The sequence below is a fragment of the Bemisia tabaci genome, chromosome 6 (genome assembly GCF_918797505.1).
Source record: "Bemisia tabaci chromosome 6, PGI_BMITA_v3".
Lineage (NCBI taxonomy): Eukaryota > Metazoa > Arthropoda > Insecta > Hemiptera > Aleyrodidae > Bemisia > Bemisia tabaci.
Window position 1 is genome coordinate 4,264,784 of NC_092798.1, and position 18,350 is coordinate 4,283,133.

General features: G+C 38.5%; 1 protein-coding gene across 2 annotated transcripts in view; it reads left to right on the top strand.

Annotated features, from left to right (window-relative positions):
• The window catches only part of LOC109040485 (uncharacterized), a 32,786-nt gene extending 14,470 nt beyond the window's left edge, over positions 1-18,316 (top strand). Inside the window, exons 1-6 of one of the 2 annotated variants that reach the window (XM_019056454.2) lie at positions 10,786-11,058; positions 12,766-12,947; positions 13,673-13,899; positions 14,847-15,105; positions 15,920-16,043; positions 16,572-18,316. In XM_019056454.2, coding sequence (XP_018911999.2) covers positions 11,052-11,058; positions 12,766-12,947; positions 13,673-13,899; positions 14,847-15,105; positions 15,920-16,043; positions 16,572-16,681 — 909 coding nt within the window. In that variant the 5' untranslated portion in view covers positions 10,786-11,051 and the 3' untranslated portion in view covers positions 16,682-18,316. Of the gene's footprint in view, positions 1-10,785; positions 11,059-12,765; positions 12,948-13,672; positions 13,900-14,846; positions 15,106-15,919; positions 16,044-16,571 lie in introns of those variants that run through there. The other variant, XM_019056453.2, reaches the window with a different exon arrangement.
• Positions 18,317-18,350: the final 34 nt, after the last annotated feature.

The following is an 18,350-nucleotide window of genomic DNA, read 5'->3' on the forward strand; positions in this document are numbered from 1 at the left end:
TTTAAGAATTTCCGTTGATCAGTTTTTCGTTCAAAAAATGAAGTATGCCAGGATCCGCTGTTATGTCGTCTTTCTCTCTCGCACTCATTGATCAGAGGCGGTGTTCTTCCGCTCGTCAAAGGGAGACCTGGCGCACATACACACTTTCGCAAAAAAACAGGCTCCGGCTTGTATTTCAACCGGGGTATTAGTTGAAATTCCTTCGCGACAAAACCACTCAAGTGCTCTCTTCATCATCATTAAAATTTTGTTCAATTTTTGAAGCATTTTTCTCTTTTATTCAGAAAAAATAATCTATGAGATGGAATTTGATATTGGTTATTTTCTGGGGAAAGTTTTTGTCTGAAAATTTGAATTTCAATAAACTGAAGGAGGTTCGTCTATTTACGAGGTCTGTTCGATTAGAAACCGGATTTTGGTCATAACTACCCCACAATGCGTCCAAATTACGTTTTCTTGAGCTTTTCTGATAGCTGAAAATATACTTAAGAACGCTACATTCACAAGTTTGAAAAATCCTGATTAGTGTCGTTGGTATGTGGCTTGAAGTAAGGCAACCTCAAGGTTGTTTTGCGATTTTTATGTTTCACCGAACTTGTCTCTCTTTTTTCGGTCTTGCACTACATTTTTCAACCCAAGAGGACGATTGGAGTTTCTTCTCCATATCGTAGCCGTACACTTAAGTATTGTCACCGAAAATTATCCTATCCAAAAATGTAGGATCACTGTTAGAACGTTCAAGCAGCTAAAGGGAAATTGACATTTGGTTGGATTTTCGTTCAACGGACAACAATCAAGCCGGGCAATTGTACCTGAAACTCGATGCGTGTCTAAATATTCTATCAAAATTGTATGTACAGAGCCTTCAGAAATATTACTCTGTTCAACAAGCTCGAAACGACCGTTTTCGAGCACTTTTGCCCGCATTTCTTCCACGTAACAAATGTCAGTTGCCGTTGAGGGTCGATTCCCATGCACCTCATCTTTGACGAACTCCTGACCAGTTTTGAATCGTTTAACCCATTCAAAACAGTGGGAACATCTCATACAATGATCATGGTAAACTTTACTTAGCATATACCAAAAGTTTCGGTACAAGGTATACAGAGTTTAAAACAAAATTTAATGTTGAATCTTTGCTCTATCAGAGATCGCATGATGAAAATCGCAAAACGCACCTGACTTACTCGTATTCAAGATGACACAGAATCAACACTGATCAAAATAACAAAATCTGTGAACGTATCGTTCTTAAGTATATTTCCAGCTACCAGGAAAGTTCAAGAAAACCTAATTTGGACGCATTGTGGGCTAGTTATGACCAAAATCCGGTTTCTAATCTAACAGACCTCGTATATTTGATTAAATTAAAAAAATATCAAACTTTCAGAATAAACGATGATATATTATTTTACTCGATGGTCTCGACCACCTCTTCCGTAGAAGACATCATACTCTCGGGGAGTATTACTTTTTCTGTAGTTATTTTTAGGATTTAGAGAGGATAATTTAAATAAAACAAATGTTACACATACTTTAGGGGATACCTAAGCGGATGGTGAATGTATTGCTGTGGTACATTTTCGAAATTTACATAGGCTGTCCCAAAACAACTGAGAGTAAGTCTGTATTTCAGAAACAATAATAGATATTGAAACGCGGTTTGTGGGAGGTTGTAGCTCATATTCTTAGCTATTCAACGAGCCCAAGATTTGCTATTTTGGTCAAAATTTCGCTGAGTTACAGCAATTTTTTGGAGCCGTGTAAAATAGAACCCTACAGGATTTTTGAGTATCTTTTTCCTTGTCTGAACTGTTGTTCCGAGATCGCAACTTTGCGGATCACGTTGGCACTGGTCTAGATGCAAGTTCTAACATGTTTGCATGTGCTTTCATTGCATACCAGAGTTTTCTTCAACTTCCCAGCTCAGTGAAGCCAACATTGTCTAGCGTTTATGACACGTATTCTCGTTTGGTGCAATGAGTTCGCCCGCGGAGCTGAAACAAGAGCAACGCTATGCCATCCGTTACTGTGTTTACCAAGGTTCAACTGTCTCTGATACCGTGAAAGAGATGTTAGTTGCTTATGGAGAAAATCGACTTGGGGAGAGCACCATTTATCGGTGGCATGCAGCTTTTTCCGAGGGTCGCGAGTCGGCGGCTTTGATTCCGCATGGCGGCCGGCCGTCAACTTCTGCGGCGGAGGAAGAAAGTGTCATTAACGCTGGACAATGTTGGCTTCCCTGAGCTGGAAAGTTGAAGAAAACTCTGGTATGCAATGAAAGCACATGCAAACATGTTAGAACTTGCATCTAGACCAGTGCCAACGTGATCCGCAAAGTTGCGATCTCGGAATAACAGTTCAGACAAGGAAAAAAATACTCAAAAATCCTGTAGGGTTCTATTTTACACGGCTCCAAAAAATTGCTGTAACTCAGCGAAATTTTGACCAAAATAGCAAATCTTGGGCTCGTTGAATAGCTAAGGATATGAGCTACAACCTCCCACAAACCGCGTTTCAATATCTATTATTGTTTCTGAAATACAGACTTACTCTCAGTTGTTTTGGGACAGCCTATGTAGATAACGTTCGATGTTATTTGTTACGTGGTAAATCCAGAAAATCCCGATTTTTCAACGCCTCATCAGTTATTGCATCAAGTCACTAAGTGATCACGCGTCAAACGCCGTGTACTGGATGATGATACAAATATTTTAACTTCCCTGTAATGTGGTTTGGTATCATCCTCATTTGAAGGCGCTTCCGATTTTCAGGCATTCTGCTCGGTTGCTTGGACAAGTTTGTAACTTTCTTGCGTGTCATCCAAAATTACTGTGCTTACATGCTGCCGTGCTTAGGATAAACGCCTTCTGAACATTCCGATGTTGCCATATTTTCCCTAATAAAATTTGTATTTGTTAGGGACGTCATGAATTTTTTTCTTCGCAATGTTCGAATACTTTGGATCAAATTGCGAATAGAAGCCTCTAAAATGTTGGAGAGAACATATTTTTGGAAAAATGCGATTTTTATCGAGTTCAACCTCAAAACTGGATTTTGAAATTTCGATGGAAAACCGAGTTTCTTTAAGAGTCAGGTAAGTAGATCGATTTTAGCCAAAAATAACGAAGATTCTTGCAGAAAAGAGGTCTGCTAATAGCAGAATTTCCTACTAATTTCTTACATAGAAAAGTTTTCGTCAAAACTTTCAAATTTCAATTAACTGTAGGCTAGGAGATTTGCCTGTTTATTTCTGATGACCAAAAAAGTCAACTTCGCTATTAGAGCGCCCACCGAAGGCTTAAAACGGGCCGTGGATATGACGTCTTTTCACGATCAGCCGCATAGGTTCCATTATTCATAGCAAATTTTTAACTTCCTCGAATTTTTTTTTTTTTTTTTTTTTTTTGTAGTTTTTCCGGGAGAAAAAGTGGCGAATCTTTGCGAAGATATGACAATTTAAGCAACTTACTTCACCGGCTGTGGTAAACCAAAGTCGGGGATTTCGATTTCCATCCGTTTCGCGCTACTACCCCAACATGGGGTAGGTTTCGGCCAGATGGTCCTCTAGTTGGTTAAACTATCATATGTTGGTTTGGCTCTCAATTTAAGTAGAATGCTTTGATCAGAAGCTGGCTAAGGAGATCGGGGACCGAGATCGAGCCGACCAACTAAACCAAACTCACGGCTGCATGTCTGCCCGGATAACGCCGGAATCATCCCCATTGAGGGATATTTCTCCGGCTGCAACACTGTGAGGTGTTGAGGTATTGAGGTTGGAACTGTGCCTCATTTTAAGGCGAATTACTTTCGTTATATAGGAGTGAACTTTATTCCAGAGTTCTTTGGAGTCTAGCATGAGGGACATAATATTTTCAGGGGAAATTGCACTGTTTAGTTCTTTTTCGAGATTGGTTCTGAGATTTTTCACAGAGTCGCAGCCGAAGAAAGCGTGTTCCGGCGTATCCTCGGCAGACAGGCATAGGGCACATAAGGGGGAGGGAGTTAATTTAAATCTATTAAGGTAGCTGTTAAAAGAACCGTGACCCGACATGAACTGCGATAAGAAGAAATCTGCTTCTCCATGGGTCCTCTCCATCCAGATTTGCAATGAAGGAAGGAGTCTATGCAGCCAGCGATCATCTTGATTTCCAGTACATGTCCAACGAGTATTCCATCTCCTGTTAATGTCTACCTCGATTTCCAATTTATCCTCTTCTTTTTTAATTTGGCGGAGTTTTCGTTCAATCAGCAAGTCCGTTGGGGGGATGTCCGTTAAAATATCCAAAACTGAGTTGCTCACCGTCCTGTATGCGCAGCATAACCCTCTTTTGAGCGGCCTGATGGTTGTTGTAATTAGTTTGATATTCTTTTTCTTGTTGCAGCTTGCAGACCATATCTCTACCCCATACCATAAGATGGAAAGTATGGCGTATACGATTAGTCTTCTCTTCAAAAAAGAGGGCCCGTCAATGTTTGGCATTATCGAGCGAAAGTGATTAGTCACTTTCTTCGCCTTTTCGCACACTGTCTTGAGGTGGTGGGACATGCTCAGACCCTTGTCTAGAAAGAAGCCAAGGTATCTGAGCGATGTCCCCACCTCTAAGATCTGACCGTCTACTGATATCTGCGCTTCTACCCGATCTTTCTTCTTGCCCTCCAAGATGAGTGACTCGGTCTTGCTGCGTTCCATTTTGAGATCTCTTTTCTTTAACTGCTTGTTTGTTTGTGCTGTTATCCTGTTACTGTCGTGGAGAAGGGTTTGCTTATTTTTTGTGATCAATACGATAAGCATGTCATCCGCGTATGCAATTTTTTCAGCATGAGGATCAGTTTTACTTTTAATTATAGGATCGTACACAATGTTCCAAAGAAGAGGGCCAATGATACTACCCTGGAAGCTGCCGGCGGTCACTTTAAAGATCAGGTCGCCAGATTCGACGTATCTCTCCTTCAGGTAACTCTGCATGATAGAAATCAGGTATTTGGGCACATGTTGTTTTTCCAGTTCTGAAATGATGTCGGTCCAGCGGAGGCTATTAAAAGCGTTCTTTACGTCGATGCCAATTAGGCAGAGCATGCTACGCTTGTTATAAGGGGTTTTCCGGTTATTTTCGTAAAGTTCTATAACGCGTTTCATTGCTTGTACTGTAGAACGACCTTTGCGGAACCCATATTGTCTATCGGAGAGTGTGACCGATTCCAATAGCCTTTCCTGCAACACATATTCCAAAATCTTGGAAAATGCGTTCAGAATGCATATTGGACGGTACTTCTTTGGGTCTGTTGGTTTTTTCTTCGTTTTCTCCAAAAGAACAAGTCTCGCCTTCTTCCATTCCGCTGGAAACATTGAATTCTTTATCATATTATCTACCATAGATCTTACTTTCTCTAAGTTATTCGTAATAAAAAGCTTGACTAGAATTTGAGGTATTGCATCAGGTCCCGGAGATTTGTTCGCTTTGAGTTTTTTCAGTGAATTTATGATTTCTTCCTTGGATACTGAAGGAATATCTTCTGTGTTGAACTCTGGCTTGGTCCACTCGTGTTCGGGATGAGCTGGAAATAGATCCTTGATGATTCCGATGGACTCTTCATTGGATATCGTACTGGTGTCGAAAGATATTGGGCTTTTAAGTTTCTTTGCCGCAATTTTATAGCCTTTACCCCATATATCGTTATCGAGGTCTAGGATCATCTCTTTCCATTTACTTCGTTTTGATTCTGTGATCTCCTTTTCAATTGATTTCCTGTTTTCTGAGAGTTTGACTTGTAGGATTGAGGTGGGTCTCTTGAGATTCCGGAAATGTCTAATTTTGGATCTAATTCTCTGATTGGCTTTACTTAGTTTTTTAATTTTTTGATTCCACCAGTAGACGGGTTTAAAGGCATTTTGATCCTTTCTTGAAAAAACTGCATCAGCACTTTCAGAGATAATTTTGGTGCAAGATTCTGGTGTTAGCGAATCGGTTTCTTTTTCAGTCCTTATCTTCACTTCTCGGCTGAAATCTTTATATTTAGAAGGGTTTAAGAACCAGCCTAAAGGTTTAGAAATAAAATTCGCCGTTCCTTCATTCTCCCTGTATGTGATAAGTACCGCTTTATGGTCGCTAAGGACTTCGTCGTCCATGACTTCTATTTTCAGATCCTTAAAGACATCCTCAGTAGCAAAGATCAGATCAATGACAGATTCTCCCCGGTGTCCAATGAATGTAGGAGTAAAATTGTCAGGGTCGTTAAGGCATTGGAGGTTGTTACTGACCATCCAATCATAGACAATTTTGCCTCTGACGTTGGTTTCAATGTCGCCCCATGAGGTCGATCTGCTATTGAAATCGCCGACTATGATCGTCTTCCCCATGTTCTCTTTCAAGATTCGTTCTATTTTCAGAAGAGAAAGTTCAAGCTCTTGTTTAGAGTCTTTGGAATTAAGATAGCAGCAAATTATGGCAAGGTCTTTCCATTTAAAGTGGCAAAAATTTCTATCCTTGCCCCATCTGTCTGGTGCTCCAATCAGATGACGATTAGTTTTAACTGCTACTTTGTTGTCCTCTGATGTAAAATAGTTTTCTCTGATGCTTTTCTTCATGTTTGGTTCTGTAAGGAGAATCATTCCTATTTTGTTAATGGAAGCTAAATTGTTGATGATGTCCATGCTATTGATTCTTTTCTTAGTATTACTAAGGATAGCTTTGAATCCTAGTTCTTTGTCCGATGTTGTGCTTCTCATAGTGTCCAAGGCGGATGGGGTGTAGGCATTATTGCTGGTCGACTCTTTAGAAGGCGTTTTATAAGGCTCTAGGGTTCCTGTAATGTTGTTTTTGATAAAGAATTTTATTTCTTCAGTTAGTTGATCTGATAAGTTACTGTCCTCATCTGATTCACCGAGTTCTCCGAAATAGTCAACGATATTTTCCTTGCGAGTTCTCTTTCGGTTCCTAAGTTGAGGTCCGCCATGGTCGGATACATAGGGTAGAAAGTTATCTTCATCATCATATAAAGTGCGGAAAGAAGGTGAAGATAGAGTCTCGTCCTCCGTGTCTTCTTTGTCTATGGCGTTTTTCGGTAATATCTCGGACAGTCGATTCAGGTGAACTTCCTCGAATTGAAATTGTAGTAATTTCGACCATATATAGGTGTTGAAATATCGTTCAAAAATTCAAAATTCCACGCTCTAGATGGTCGTCCGGGGGAAATGGCGACGGACCATAGACACAACGTCCTTTTACGACGAGTCAGGCTCCATTATTTGTGGCGAGTTTTTAACTTAGATATATAAACAGTGGATTGTGTCCAGATAGTGCTGCAAATTCGGCTTCTTCTCTCATTCGATCCCATGTAAAATATTCACATTTTATTGCACAACCTAGGCAACCTTGATGGCGGAAGCCCGATCCGGAGTACGGAAAGGCTGCATCACCGAAAATATCGAATCGAATCGAAATAACGCGTAAACGTGCCTCACCGTCGCGCAAGACGAGTGGATCGCATTTAGAAAAAAGGAACCAGCGAAGTTACAGTGTTTTCAAATTGGGCAACTTCTCCATTTCTTTTAAAAAATACTTAGTATGTACAGTATTAAAATTAACACAGTTATTTTCCTTTAAAATTAACCATTTTATAGTGGGAAGCCAAAACTATTTGCGGTTCTAGGATGCTTTTTAGATATTTTGAAGGAGCAACATTTTTACAACACTGTAATTGCGCTGGTTCCTTTTTGCTATAGATGCGATCCAAGTGATGAGCGGATAAGCGAGGTCTTCCTGTGGCACATATTCAAAATTTGGATGACGTCCGATGTCGATTTGCCGAGTGGTCACTGGTCAATGCTCATCCAGAATATCGCGATTTTTCAACGCCTCATCACTCATCAGTCGCTGCATTTGCAAATCACTAACAATAAGTGGACACTCGTCAAAACGCCGTGTATCGAGTGATGATACAAATATTTTAACTTCCCTGTATTGTGGTTTGGTATCATCCTCATTTGAAGGGGCCTCTGATTTTCAGGCTTTCTGCTCGCTTGCTTCGGCATGTTTGTAACTTTCTTGCATGTCATACCTAATTACAGAATTTCAAAATTTGGATGACGTTCGATGTTGATTTGTCGCGTGTCGTCCAAAAAATCGCGATTTTACGACGCCACATCAGTCGCAACATCTGCAAATCACTAACAATAAGTGGACACTCGTCAAAACGCCGTGTATCGAATGATGATACAAATATTTTAACTTCCCTGTATTGTGGTTTGGTATCATCCTCATTTGAAGGCGCCTCTGATGTTCGGGCTTTCTGCTCGCTTGCTTCGGCATGTTTGCAACTTCCTTGCGCGTCATACAAAAGTACAGAATCTATATACATACTGCCGTACTGAGGAAAAACTTCTTTTGAGGAGGGACGCCGTAAAAACAATAGAATGATGCCAAATATCTCCAAATAAAATATTTTTATTTAATAGCTTTTGAAAAGCGCCCTCTGATCCTCTGAAGCTCATTGCATTCTAGGGTTTGTTTGAACTGGTCTTTGAAAGCTCAGGCGGGAAAGGCCCAATACTGACGAGCCGATGCAAGAGCAGCGGGCCGATTATTGGCATTGACAGACAAAGCTGTAGACAAAGCTATAGATAGAGAGGAGAAAGTGGAACTGGAGCAGTGGCGTGACGTGCTTTACGATGTATCGATTGTTATGCCATTTAAACCTATGGAAAAGGATCGATAATCAGGGTGTTCGCAACGAACACCTTATTAATTGATTCTTTACCATAGATTTAAATGGTAGAACAATCGATATATCGCAAAGCACACCACGCCACTGAACTGGAGCTGTCCTATAGATGAAAATGGGTGATTGCTATAGACTAAGGGATGATGAGCTAACTACAGTGTCTCTCGTGAGTTTCTGTTAATTAAATAGCGTTCTATATGTTTCCTATTGTCCATTGCGACCGCTCGCTCCCATCGATAAGATCGCGCTCCACTTTCTCTCTATCTGTTTTTGTCTATCGCTTTGTCCATCAATAAAATAGGTACTCAAGCACAAGGAAACTTGAAAAGTCAAGAGGATGAGGCTCCTAATTGGCCGGCAATAAATTGATTCGTTCGGGAGCGACAGGAAATTAGCGAGAGCTCTGTTCCCACTCCAATCCGAAACTTATCTCGAGGCAAAGTCGGTGCACAGTGGATCGAGTCATTAAGAGAGGTCGGACAAAATTTGGAAACTTTAAACGCTGTTAACTCCGTTTAGACAAAATTTTGAGGTTCTAAGAGTGGTTCCATTGGTTCCCTCGTGAATTTTCTTTCGGACACTCCCCTTAAAATTTAAAATGTGACAAATATAACATCGAAATTTGCAATTATTGTCAAAAATTTCATTTGCGACCTCTCTGATTGACTCGATCCACTGTGCGGCGGAGCGGGTTGCATCACGCAATCCTGAAGGCGAACTTTCCCTGGGCGAGCAACGGGTGCACAGATCAACGAAAACGATAAACGGCCGCCGTGTACTTTTTAATACTCGTCAACTTCCCAATGTTTCGTGTGTAGGCATACGAATCGGTCTACGTCAAAACCCAACAAGCCGATTATCTCATGAGCCCTGGGGTCTACGAGGAATGCTTGCACTCCTGGTTGCATCGGATAATGGACATGGTGGCCTCAGTCATCGACCGATTCACATGCTCCAGTTTTTTTCCGCCATCCCAGTTCCTCCTGTCATGCATGCTGCCCGAGTGCCCGGCTACGGAAGAACGCCGTATGAGCAATCGAATGTTGCCAAGTTTCCTCCTGATAAAATATTTATTTTTCGCAAACGAAACGGGTGCATGCTGTTTTTCCATGACATTTTCAGACATTTAGTTGAGATATGCGAATCCCAAGAAGCACAAAAATATTTTAAGAATGTCTATAAAAATGTTTTCTCCTTTTCGATAATGCTGATTTTATGAGTGTGTGTGTTTGTGTGTGGGGGGATTGTGGGAGGGGGGGGGGTGCGGTTATGTGAAAAATGTTGAGATATTAATGATTTCAAGTAAAACTGGCCCTAATGCACATTCTGCGAAAAATTCGCTCCCAAATTCAATTTTTTTAGCATCAAAACATCAGTTTGAACTATATTTCCGCCATAAAGATCCATGGGCTTTCGAAACTTCCAACACGTATTTCTCGAAGTAGCAAAAACTGCACTTTATGCGCCCTGTCCTCCAAACCCCTCGAATGGTTTTTAACACCAATTGTGTGACACATTCCCTGATCTTCCCGGATACTCCTCATTCCATCAGGCATCTCGGGTTTTCCAGGTCCTGCGGGCCGATTATTGAAATCGATAGACAAAGCTATAGACAAAGAAGATACCCATGGGGAGATTTTATTGGTGGAGGCGGGTGGTTGCAATGGATAAAAGAGGTAGGTAATAGACTAATGGCAACCCACGAGAGACCCGATAGTTAGTCCATCATTTTCTCTCTTAGTCTATAGGCACCACCCATTTCAACCAATAGGATCGCTCCATACACCCTACGTCTTCTTTATCTATCGCTTTGTCTATCAATTTCAATAATCAGCCCGCTGGACAGCATGGACTAGAGAGACACGTATTCCCACGTCCCGCAGAGTTGCTAAAAGAAATTTCATCGAATGAAATTTCTTTTTTCCCCCATGAAATTTCTTATATTTCATAAAATTTCTTTTTTCCCCATGAAATTTCTTGAAATTTCCTCATGCAATTTCTTGAAATTTCCTCATGCAATTTCTTGAAATTTCCTCATGCAATTTCTTGAAATTTCCTTATGAAATTTCTTCTTATAATCTTTCACGAAATTTCTTAACTCTGCCCCGAGAGCAAACATATTTCAGAGGAAGTTCGGCACCGTGCAAATGTTGATACGGCATTCTGTCCTGCTCACGGCAGGAGCGTGCCCTCCCCCTCCTCCTCCCCTTTCCTGTGGCGCGGGCCGAGGGCTCCAGGGGAGTTTAAAACGTGCCGGGGTGATTTTCCGCGGGCAATAACTTGTGAAATGATCGCAGTTTCGGCTGCCGCGTCGTTGACTGTGTCACATGATTGGTACCGTCATTTGAATTTTATTGCTCGCTCGGTCGTTCACGTTCACCCGTCATTCGTTCGGCATTCTGTTTAGCCTCCCCATGCACTCCCAAAGTGTTGTACATACTTATGCACCTTTTTTCGCGGAGCTAGTTCCGCCGTCCGCGATGTGTGCCTTTTCCATGCCAGTCCCGAGCGTTCAAACGTCCACTGCTTCCAGCTTAACCTGTTTCAGAACCTCCCCTTTCTATACTCAAGATTTAACATTTATTCAAATATCTTTAAAGATTCATTAAAAAATTATCAAATTGTATACCTAATTATTTTTTTCCTCTTCTTCATTACACGATTTATAATAAAGCGTCCTAATGATTTTTTTTAATTTTCAAAAAATTACAACTTTTCCATAGAAGTCTCTATGTTTTTGCCTGTTCCATGCTACTTTCAAGCGTTCAAACGACCACTGCTTCCAGCTCAACCTATTCCAGAACCTCCCCTTTCTATACTCAAGATTTGAAATTAATTCAAATATCTTTAAAAATTCATAAATTGATAAAAAAAAAAAAAAAAATTCATATTTCACTATGAATTTTTCCTCTTCTTCAATACACGATTTACAATAAAGCATCCTGATGATTTTTTTTAATTTTCAAAAGTTTTCAACATTTTCGTAGGTGTCTCTATGTTTCTGCCTATTCAATGCGAGTTTCAAGCGTTCAAACTTCCACTGCTTCCAGTTTAACCTGATCCACAACCTTTCCTCTTTATACTGAAGATTTGCGATTATTGAAAATTAGCATTAAAAATGAAAAGACGAATTTAAAAAAAAAAAAAAAAATTGATCATATTTTTTATTTTTTCCTCCTCTTCATTTTAAGACTTAGTACCTACTTATAATTATAATTTTGTTATGCAATTGAACTTTTCAAAAATGTTAAATATTTTCATAAGGGTCTTTAATTTGCTGAGGGTTTTAATTTTTTCAGATACTCTTTATTTTTGATGGTATATATATTTTATTTCTTAGGCATTTCGAATTTCTTTTTTTCTTTTGATATTTCTATCTGCACAAGGGAGAAAAAACCTCACCACACGGAGAAACATTTTCCGGGAGAGCAATTTCATTTTTATAAAGACGAGGGGGAGAATAATCAAAATAGAGTTTTCGAAAGAAAACGGAGGCTGGTATTCCATAGGGTTGTCGCGACTAGTTCGGTTCAGTTTATGCCAAAAAAGGCATTCAGTTGTATAATGTGGCAATTTTAAGCTTAAATATGGAAAATTAGAATTTAGAATACCTTCATTAAAACTTCGTATTTTGGCTATGAATTTGGATCAGTCATAATTCTCGATTGGTTGGAAGTTTATGTCCAGAAAACATCTCTCCGAGAGATGGTAACGGAAACCTCATTTTCAATTTTCGGGCACTCGAGTCTCTTCCTTCAGGGATAGTAACATCTGTACCTATATTTTTTGAGTATCTTTAATTTTTATGAAATGTTCAGTTACTTGGGACGATAGTAATTTTCTTCAAATTTATTTCTATGATATTTACCTATTAAATATTAAATTTTTTCCAAAATGATCCTAGTTCATTTTCTATGAATTTCTCTAAAATGAATGAAACATGTCTCAGTAATGAAAAAATCTTATTGACGATTAAAATAAGGGCTACAAATCCGTCTTGGATACATGATCAGGCTTCTGACAATTTCGATGAATTTTCAGATTTCAACTACCGAGTGAAAGATGGGCGCGGTCGCTTGGCATTTGGTTCGTCAGGAATCAGGGATTGCGCCAACCCTTTCAATTATGGAACCTCAAGATTAGCTATTGACAAACGCAGTTTCAATGCCCCACAACTTGGACCCGGGAAATACGATGTTAAATGTGAAGAATTGTTCCCGCAGGTAAAACATTAATAATTTTTAGGCCTTCAATAGCACTTCTGTCTAAATTTTTACTGGAATTAGACAATGATAAATCAGATTCTTCGGTCTTTTCATGAGAAAATAAATTCTTGAACTCTTCAGGAAGGGGGCGTTCAGGCTAGGTCATTTAACATTGAAGTTTTTCACAAGTAACGGAGAGTCAGCCCTATGATTCAACCTCCAACTTGGAGGGCCAGAGTTTGAATTCAAAGTACGCTCTCCTAGATTGGTTGCCTTCACTATGACTAGGAGCTATGGCCTAAATACACCAATTTATTAGTATAATTAGTACAAAATGTGCATTTTTCATTGTAAAGAAAAATTTATTTCATGTTCCATCTTATACTTCCCCCTAATATTCTGCCTGGATATAAAATATTTTTAGTTTAAGAGCATATATAATAATGGAAAAATATTAATTACTGAAAAAGAATAAATATCGAATGAAGAGTTGGAAAGAAAGAAAAAAATCTGAAAGCCAAATCTGCCATGCTACGGGTGGTTTTTACGCCTAAAAGCCGATTACCATCCCCGAACCCTCTTTCAGGCAGAGTCACCAGCTGGGGTCCGCGGGATTGCTAGCCTATAATGATACAGTCCCATGTTTCTTTGCTGTGCAGAAAAAATTAGAAGAGGAAATGAGTGCCATGATGAGAAATCATCTTCTAACCGAGCTTTTAATAGAGGTTTCTTTTAACGTCTAGTATTGCAGTTTGAGTGGCTATGGGGGTTTAGCACGAAGAGCACAGCGATTTGCAGGAGAGACTGAGGCAGGCAAAGAGAAGAAGCCAAAAGTTTCTGGCATTCCAAGTATCTACGAGTACAGTCCAGACATCTGCTGCCAATCTCCAAGGAGAACCAATGATTTTACCTGGCCTTTCAGAGCACAGTACAAACCGTTTGAATGGTCCAAACGGTCTTCCGTCCCAGAGTAAGATGCTTTTTCATAAAATTATAAATGAATAAAACCACATATCTCTTCTCCTGACAAAAAACTTTCAGTCACTTTACGATAAAGGGGTGCAGGACTTGTTGTGCCAATTTTTTGTGGTATTCTGATAAAAAGCTTGTGAATGTCTCTGAACTGCGGGCCGATTATTGAAAGTTTAAAGCAGCCCGATAAGACATCGAATTGCAATGTATTTCATGGTTAAGAAAGGACTGTGTCTTGTCTTGTCAGGCTGACATAATTTCGATAATCAGGCCGCTGACAATTTAAAAGAAACAGCCGAGGAAAGGGAAAGATTTTCTCAAAAATTGCTATATATTTTCAAACATGAAAAAGAATGTGAAATTATATTAGAAATATTTTCACAAAAAGGCTAAGAATTTCCTAAATTTCCTTGTTTTTCGAAATATGGTTTGACATCTTACGTTTGCTCCAATAAGCAAGTGAAAATGGACCGCGTTAAGCGGAAAGGAACCAAGCCATATCAGCTATAGCCAAATTTAACTGGGCAATTTAATTTTAATCATGAAACCAGTTGTGTGGATTTTTGTGTAAATGTCACTGAATTTTTTGCATAATACGAGGCCAATTCCTTCAAATTTTCAGAGAAATCCGCACAAACGTTCTATTGTAAAAAATTAAATTGCTCCATTAAAGTTGGAAATAGCTGAAGCGGCTTGGTTCCTTCCTGTTAAAAGCAGTACAAACATCGTTCCTCCCACCTGGCTACAGCATTACAGCCTACCGCAAATATTGTTTCAAACAGGTCCCACTTTGGCAGTGTCAAAACAGCGCTTCTTCGCAGTTTTGGGTTTTAAAAAATGCTGACATTTTCTAGTAGCTTAGTTCACACCATACTTTCAGGAGATGAATTTAAAAAATTAATGCCCCTGACCTATTAATCATTACCACTTCTTTCTGTTGTTTAGGGCTGGGTTATATTATGATGGGATCATTCGAAAACAGAGTTTACAATATTCTCATTGCTTCGGAGGCAAAAAGAGACTCAATCACCATGTGTTAGTCAAATGCCAGCCATACAATATAGATGAATGTGTAATATGTGGAGAGGCTCTCGACGCTCAAGATTACTGGATGGCTTCTGGGAATTTTTTATGTCTTACTTGTATGGCTGAACAGAGAGTTTCACACTCGCATTTCTCACAGCTTGAGTTGCAGAAATTTGAGGTTCATATTTTCTCTTGCTCACTACTGATCAATAATTACAGCACTAATTTGTAGAGTAAAGAAATCATCTCTCTCAAGCACGGAAGAAAGTTATTAAGAACAAAAATTATTTGCATCTTCAGCCTCAAAATTTCTTCACGGTGCAAAAATAAGAAAAGTACGTTTTAAGGAGAAAAATTTCAAAAACTAGCGCTTTCCTGGTTTTCCTCTCAATTTTTGGTTGAAAAAGAAATTTTCTTACAAACCTCTCGCCACAAGTAAGCCAGGACTTGCAAGTTTGAGCATTTTCTACACTTGTACTGATGTTTTTTTTTCGATGAAAAGGAAGAAAAAATCCTTTCAACAAATGACCGAGGATCCCACAATTCCTGGCCTTCTAGATAATCTGTATTATCTAATGCTACTTTATTTCTTAATAACTTTGTAAATTTAATTCATAATGGTAGATACAAGGCATATAGTCAATGATATGTTTGAAGACCCGTACAAGACATATGATCAGTAAAATTTAAAAAAAAAACTCACTTGCACGTAAAATAACGTTTTTACTAATTTACGTGCTGGTGAGTTCTTTATAATTTTACTGAAGGCATACAGTTCCTGAATTAGTTACATTTTTTAATAAAAATTTAAAAATGCAAAAAAAAAAAAAGAAGAAATTAAGGTTCTCTTGAAGGTGGGGACAGTAATCTAGACTTTTTCTCAAGGATGGAGAAAGCGCCAAGATTTTTTGTTTGCAAAATGCAATACCTTTTTTCTCCTTCCAAATTTGGATTAGGAATTACTGATTGATATCAAAATTCGTTGGTTTCAGAAAATCAGAAGTTGCTCTTTCATGCATTCACATGAGGGTACAACAGCGAAAATTCCTCTAAAATCAAACAAGGAGCTGTCAGAACTGATGTACCATGAATGTTACTTCTCATCATACTTTGATGGTAAAAAAAAGTAAAATAAGAAAACTAGTTCAGTTATAGAACCGAGATTAGAATTAGCAGAAGCCTACTATCTTGGGTGTACACTAGCCTCTTGGATTTCGGAATGGTCCTCAAGTTTAGTTTCAAAGCTTCGTAGGAAAAGAACTAACGGAAATAAGAGGCAAATTACAAGCCCTTTTAAGCACTTGTGTCTAGAAACAGAACTGCCACCTCGAAATAGGTATTGGGGGCTAGTGCTATCTTTCACCTCTTTGATTAAGGGTACTTCAGAGAGTTGTGTTGCTTCAACTTTAGATGAAAAAACCAAGAGTTCATGAGTAAAAAGGGATTCCAAATGCATACGGCTACTATCACAATTTACATTTAGTTTACAAATCCTAGGTGTTAAAACAACAGAGCCTATCTGTTTTTATTTATCAGCTTTCGTTTTGTTATTATTTTAGGACTCTTAGGTCAAAAATACTATGTAAAGTTACTTCACGGTCGCTTTCAAACTTAATGTGAGAATCATTTCTTGATATTTTTCAGAGTCGAAAAGTGTGATTATGAAGCCAAGGACAACTGGATTGAAACGAAAATACGGTGGACGGATAAACTTCATAGGTCAACTAAAAATACAACCATTAAAAATTCCCTGAGGAAATCAAAATATGCACTGCGAGAGGAATAAATGAAATCCTCATCTACGACATGTACATCAGGATGATAGCAAAATTAATCTTGGCATCCGCAGAAATGTCATAAAGATCCATTTATTACTGTTTCTACTAAATAAATTGTTAAGTTTGCCGGAAAATTGAATCAATTTTTTTCAGGGGGGGGGGGGGATTGTTGAGCGATAATCCACCTAAGGGTTCTGTATGGAAACTCACTGCGAAAGTTTCTATTTTTAAGAAGACTGCCACAATCAAGCTATTAATTACGAGGAGAATGTTCTGAAGAAAGTATTTTACCTTAAAAAACCAAAAACAGTCAATTTGGGGAGTACCTTTTGTCAAAATTTTAACCTCAGTGGACCAATTAACAGTAAGAAAATTACGTCAATGCACAACTTGGTTTCTCATCAAAATTTCAGTCAGTATATCTAAAAAACAAAGATCAGAAATATGACATTTATAGATTGCACTGGATTTTTGTCAATTCAAACTTTTTGCTCAAGAGAAAAAAAGGAAAAGAATGTCAACAAAGATCAACTGGTCATTGAAAACAAAGTTGAACTTTCCACAAAAAATTTGAGTTCAAATTTACAAAACTTTACTCCTCTTATGATACATGAAATTTTTATGCTTGCCAAAGAAGAATAAATAATTCAATTGAAATTGAAATCAAATTTTTTGCTGAACATGTTTTCTTGTTTACATATGCGTATCTCTATCTAGTGCAGCTTTCCATTGTTTCTTGGGACTTTTTCTGCAAACCAATTTATGTTCTTTTGTTAATTCTTTGTTTTTATCCATGATTAATTAATGATTTACGAAAAAACTCTGAGAGACAATAAAAAGCTGCATGAGATACGAGCTCATCAAAAAACAACACGCAAAGAGGACTTTGCCAATCATTTTTGCATGACCAATTCATTCACAGATTTTTGCAACATTTGTATGGTTAAGTCTTGAGTCATCAACAACCACACAGCTTAACCGACTTGTTTCAGGTCTTGCAAAGAGATATTTATCAGAAAAAGGGTATGTGCCTGAAAAGTGTTACAGGAACATATGGGTCAGAGTAAATTGTTGAAAAAAACCATTTACACTGTGTTCAAACTGCCATAACTGGACCAGTTTTTGTCCAAATAACTTGATTATGGTCTCAACTGATTTCTTATGGCATCTTTTTTCAATTAAAACAAAGATCAACTCAAAAGGTTTATTCGATTTTAACTGTCGCTTCAGTCTGCATCATAATGGGACACCCCAGGTATTTGAATTTTGACATTGGAGCGCTCAGTTTTTGACTAATTATGAGCTCTTTCAAAATTAAATTGGGACCATAAAAAACGCAAAAGTTCAAAAATTCATGAGCCCTGGCATACATCATTTTCACTGGTAATGTGTGCCATTGCTAGTGGACTTCTTAATTTTCCCAAGTCAAAATACTTAATTAGTTTTAATATTCGGCATGCGAAAAGAGACGGAAATTTGAAGACCCAAGAGCCATGTCAAACATTATTCACAAAAGAAACGAGAGTTCATGAATTTGTAGACTTTCACCATTTTAGCATGTCTCAATTTAAATTGTGAGAGCTCGAAATTGCTTCAAGGTGAAAATGTTCGATCCCAAGATCGAAAATCAATGTGAAAAGAGTTA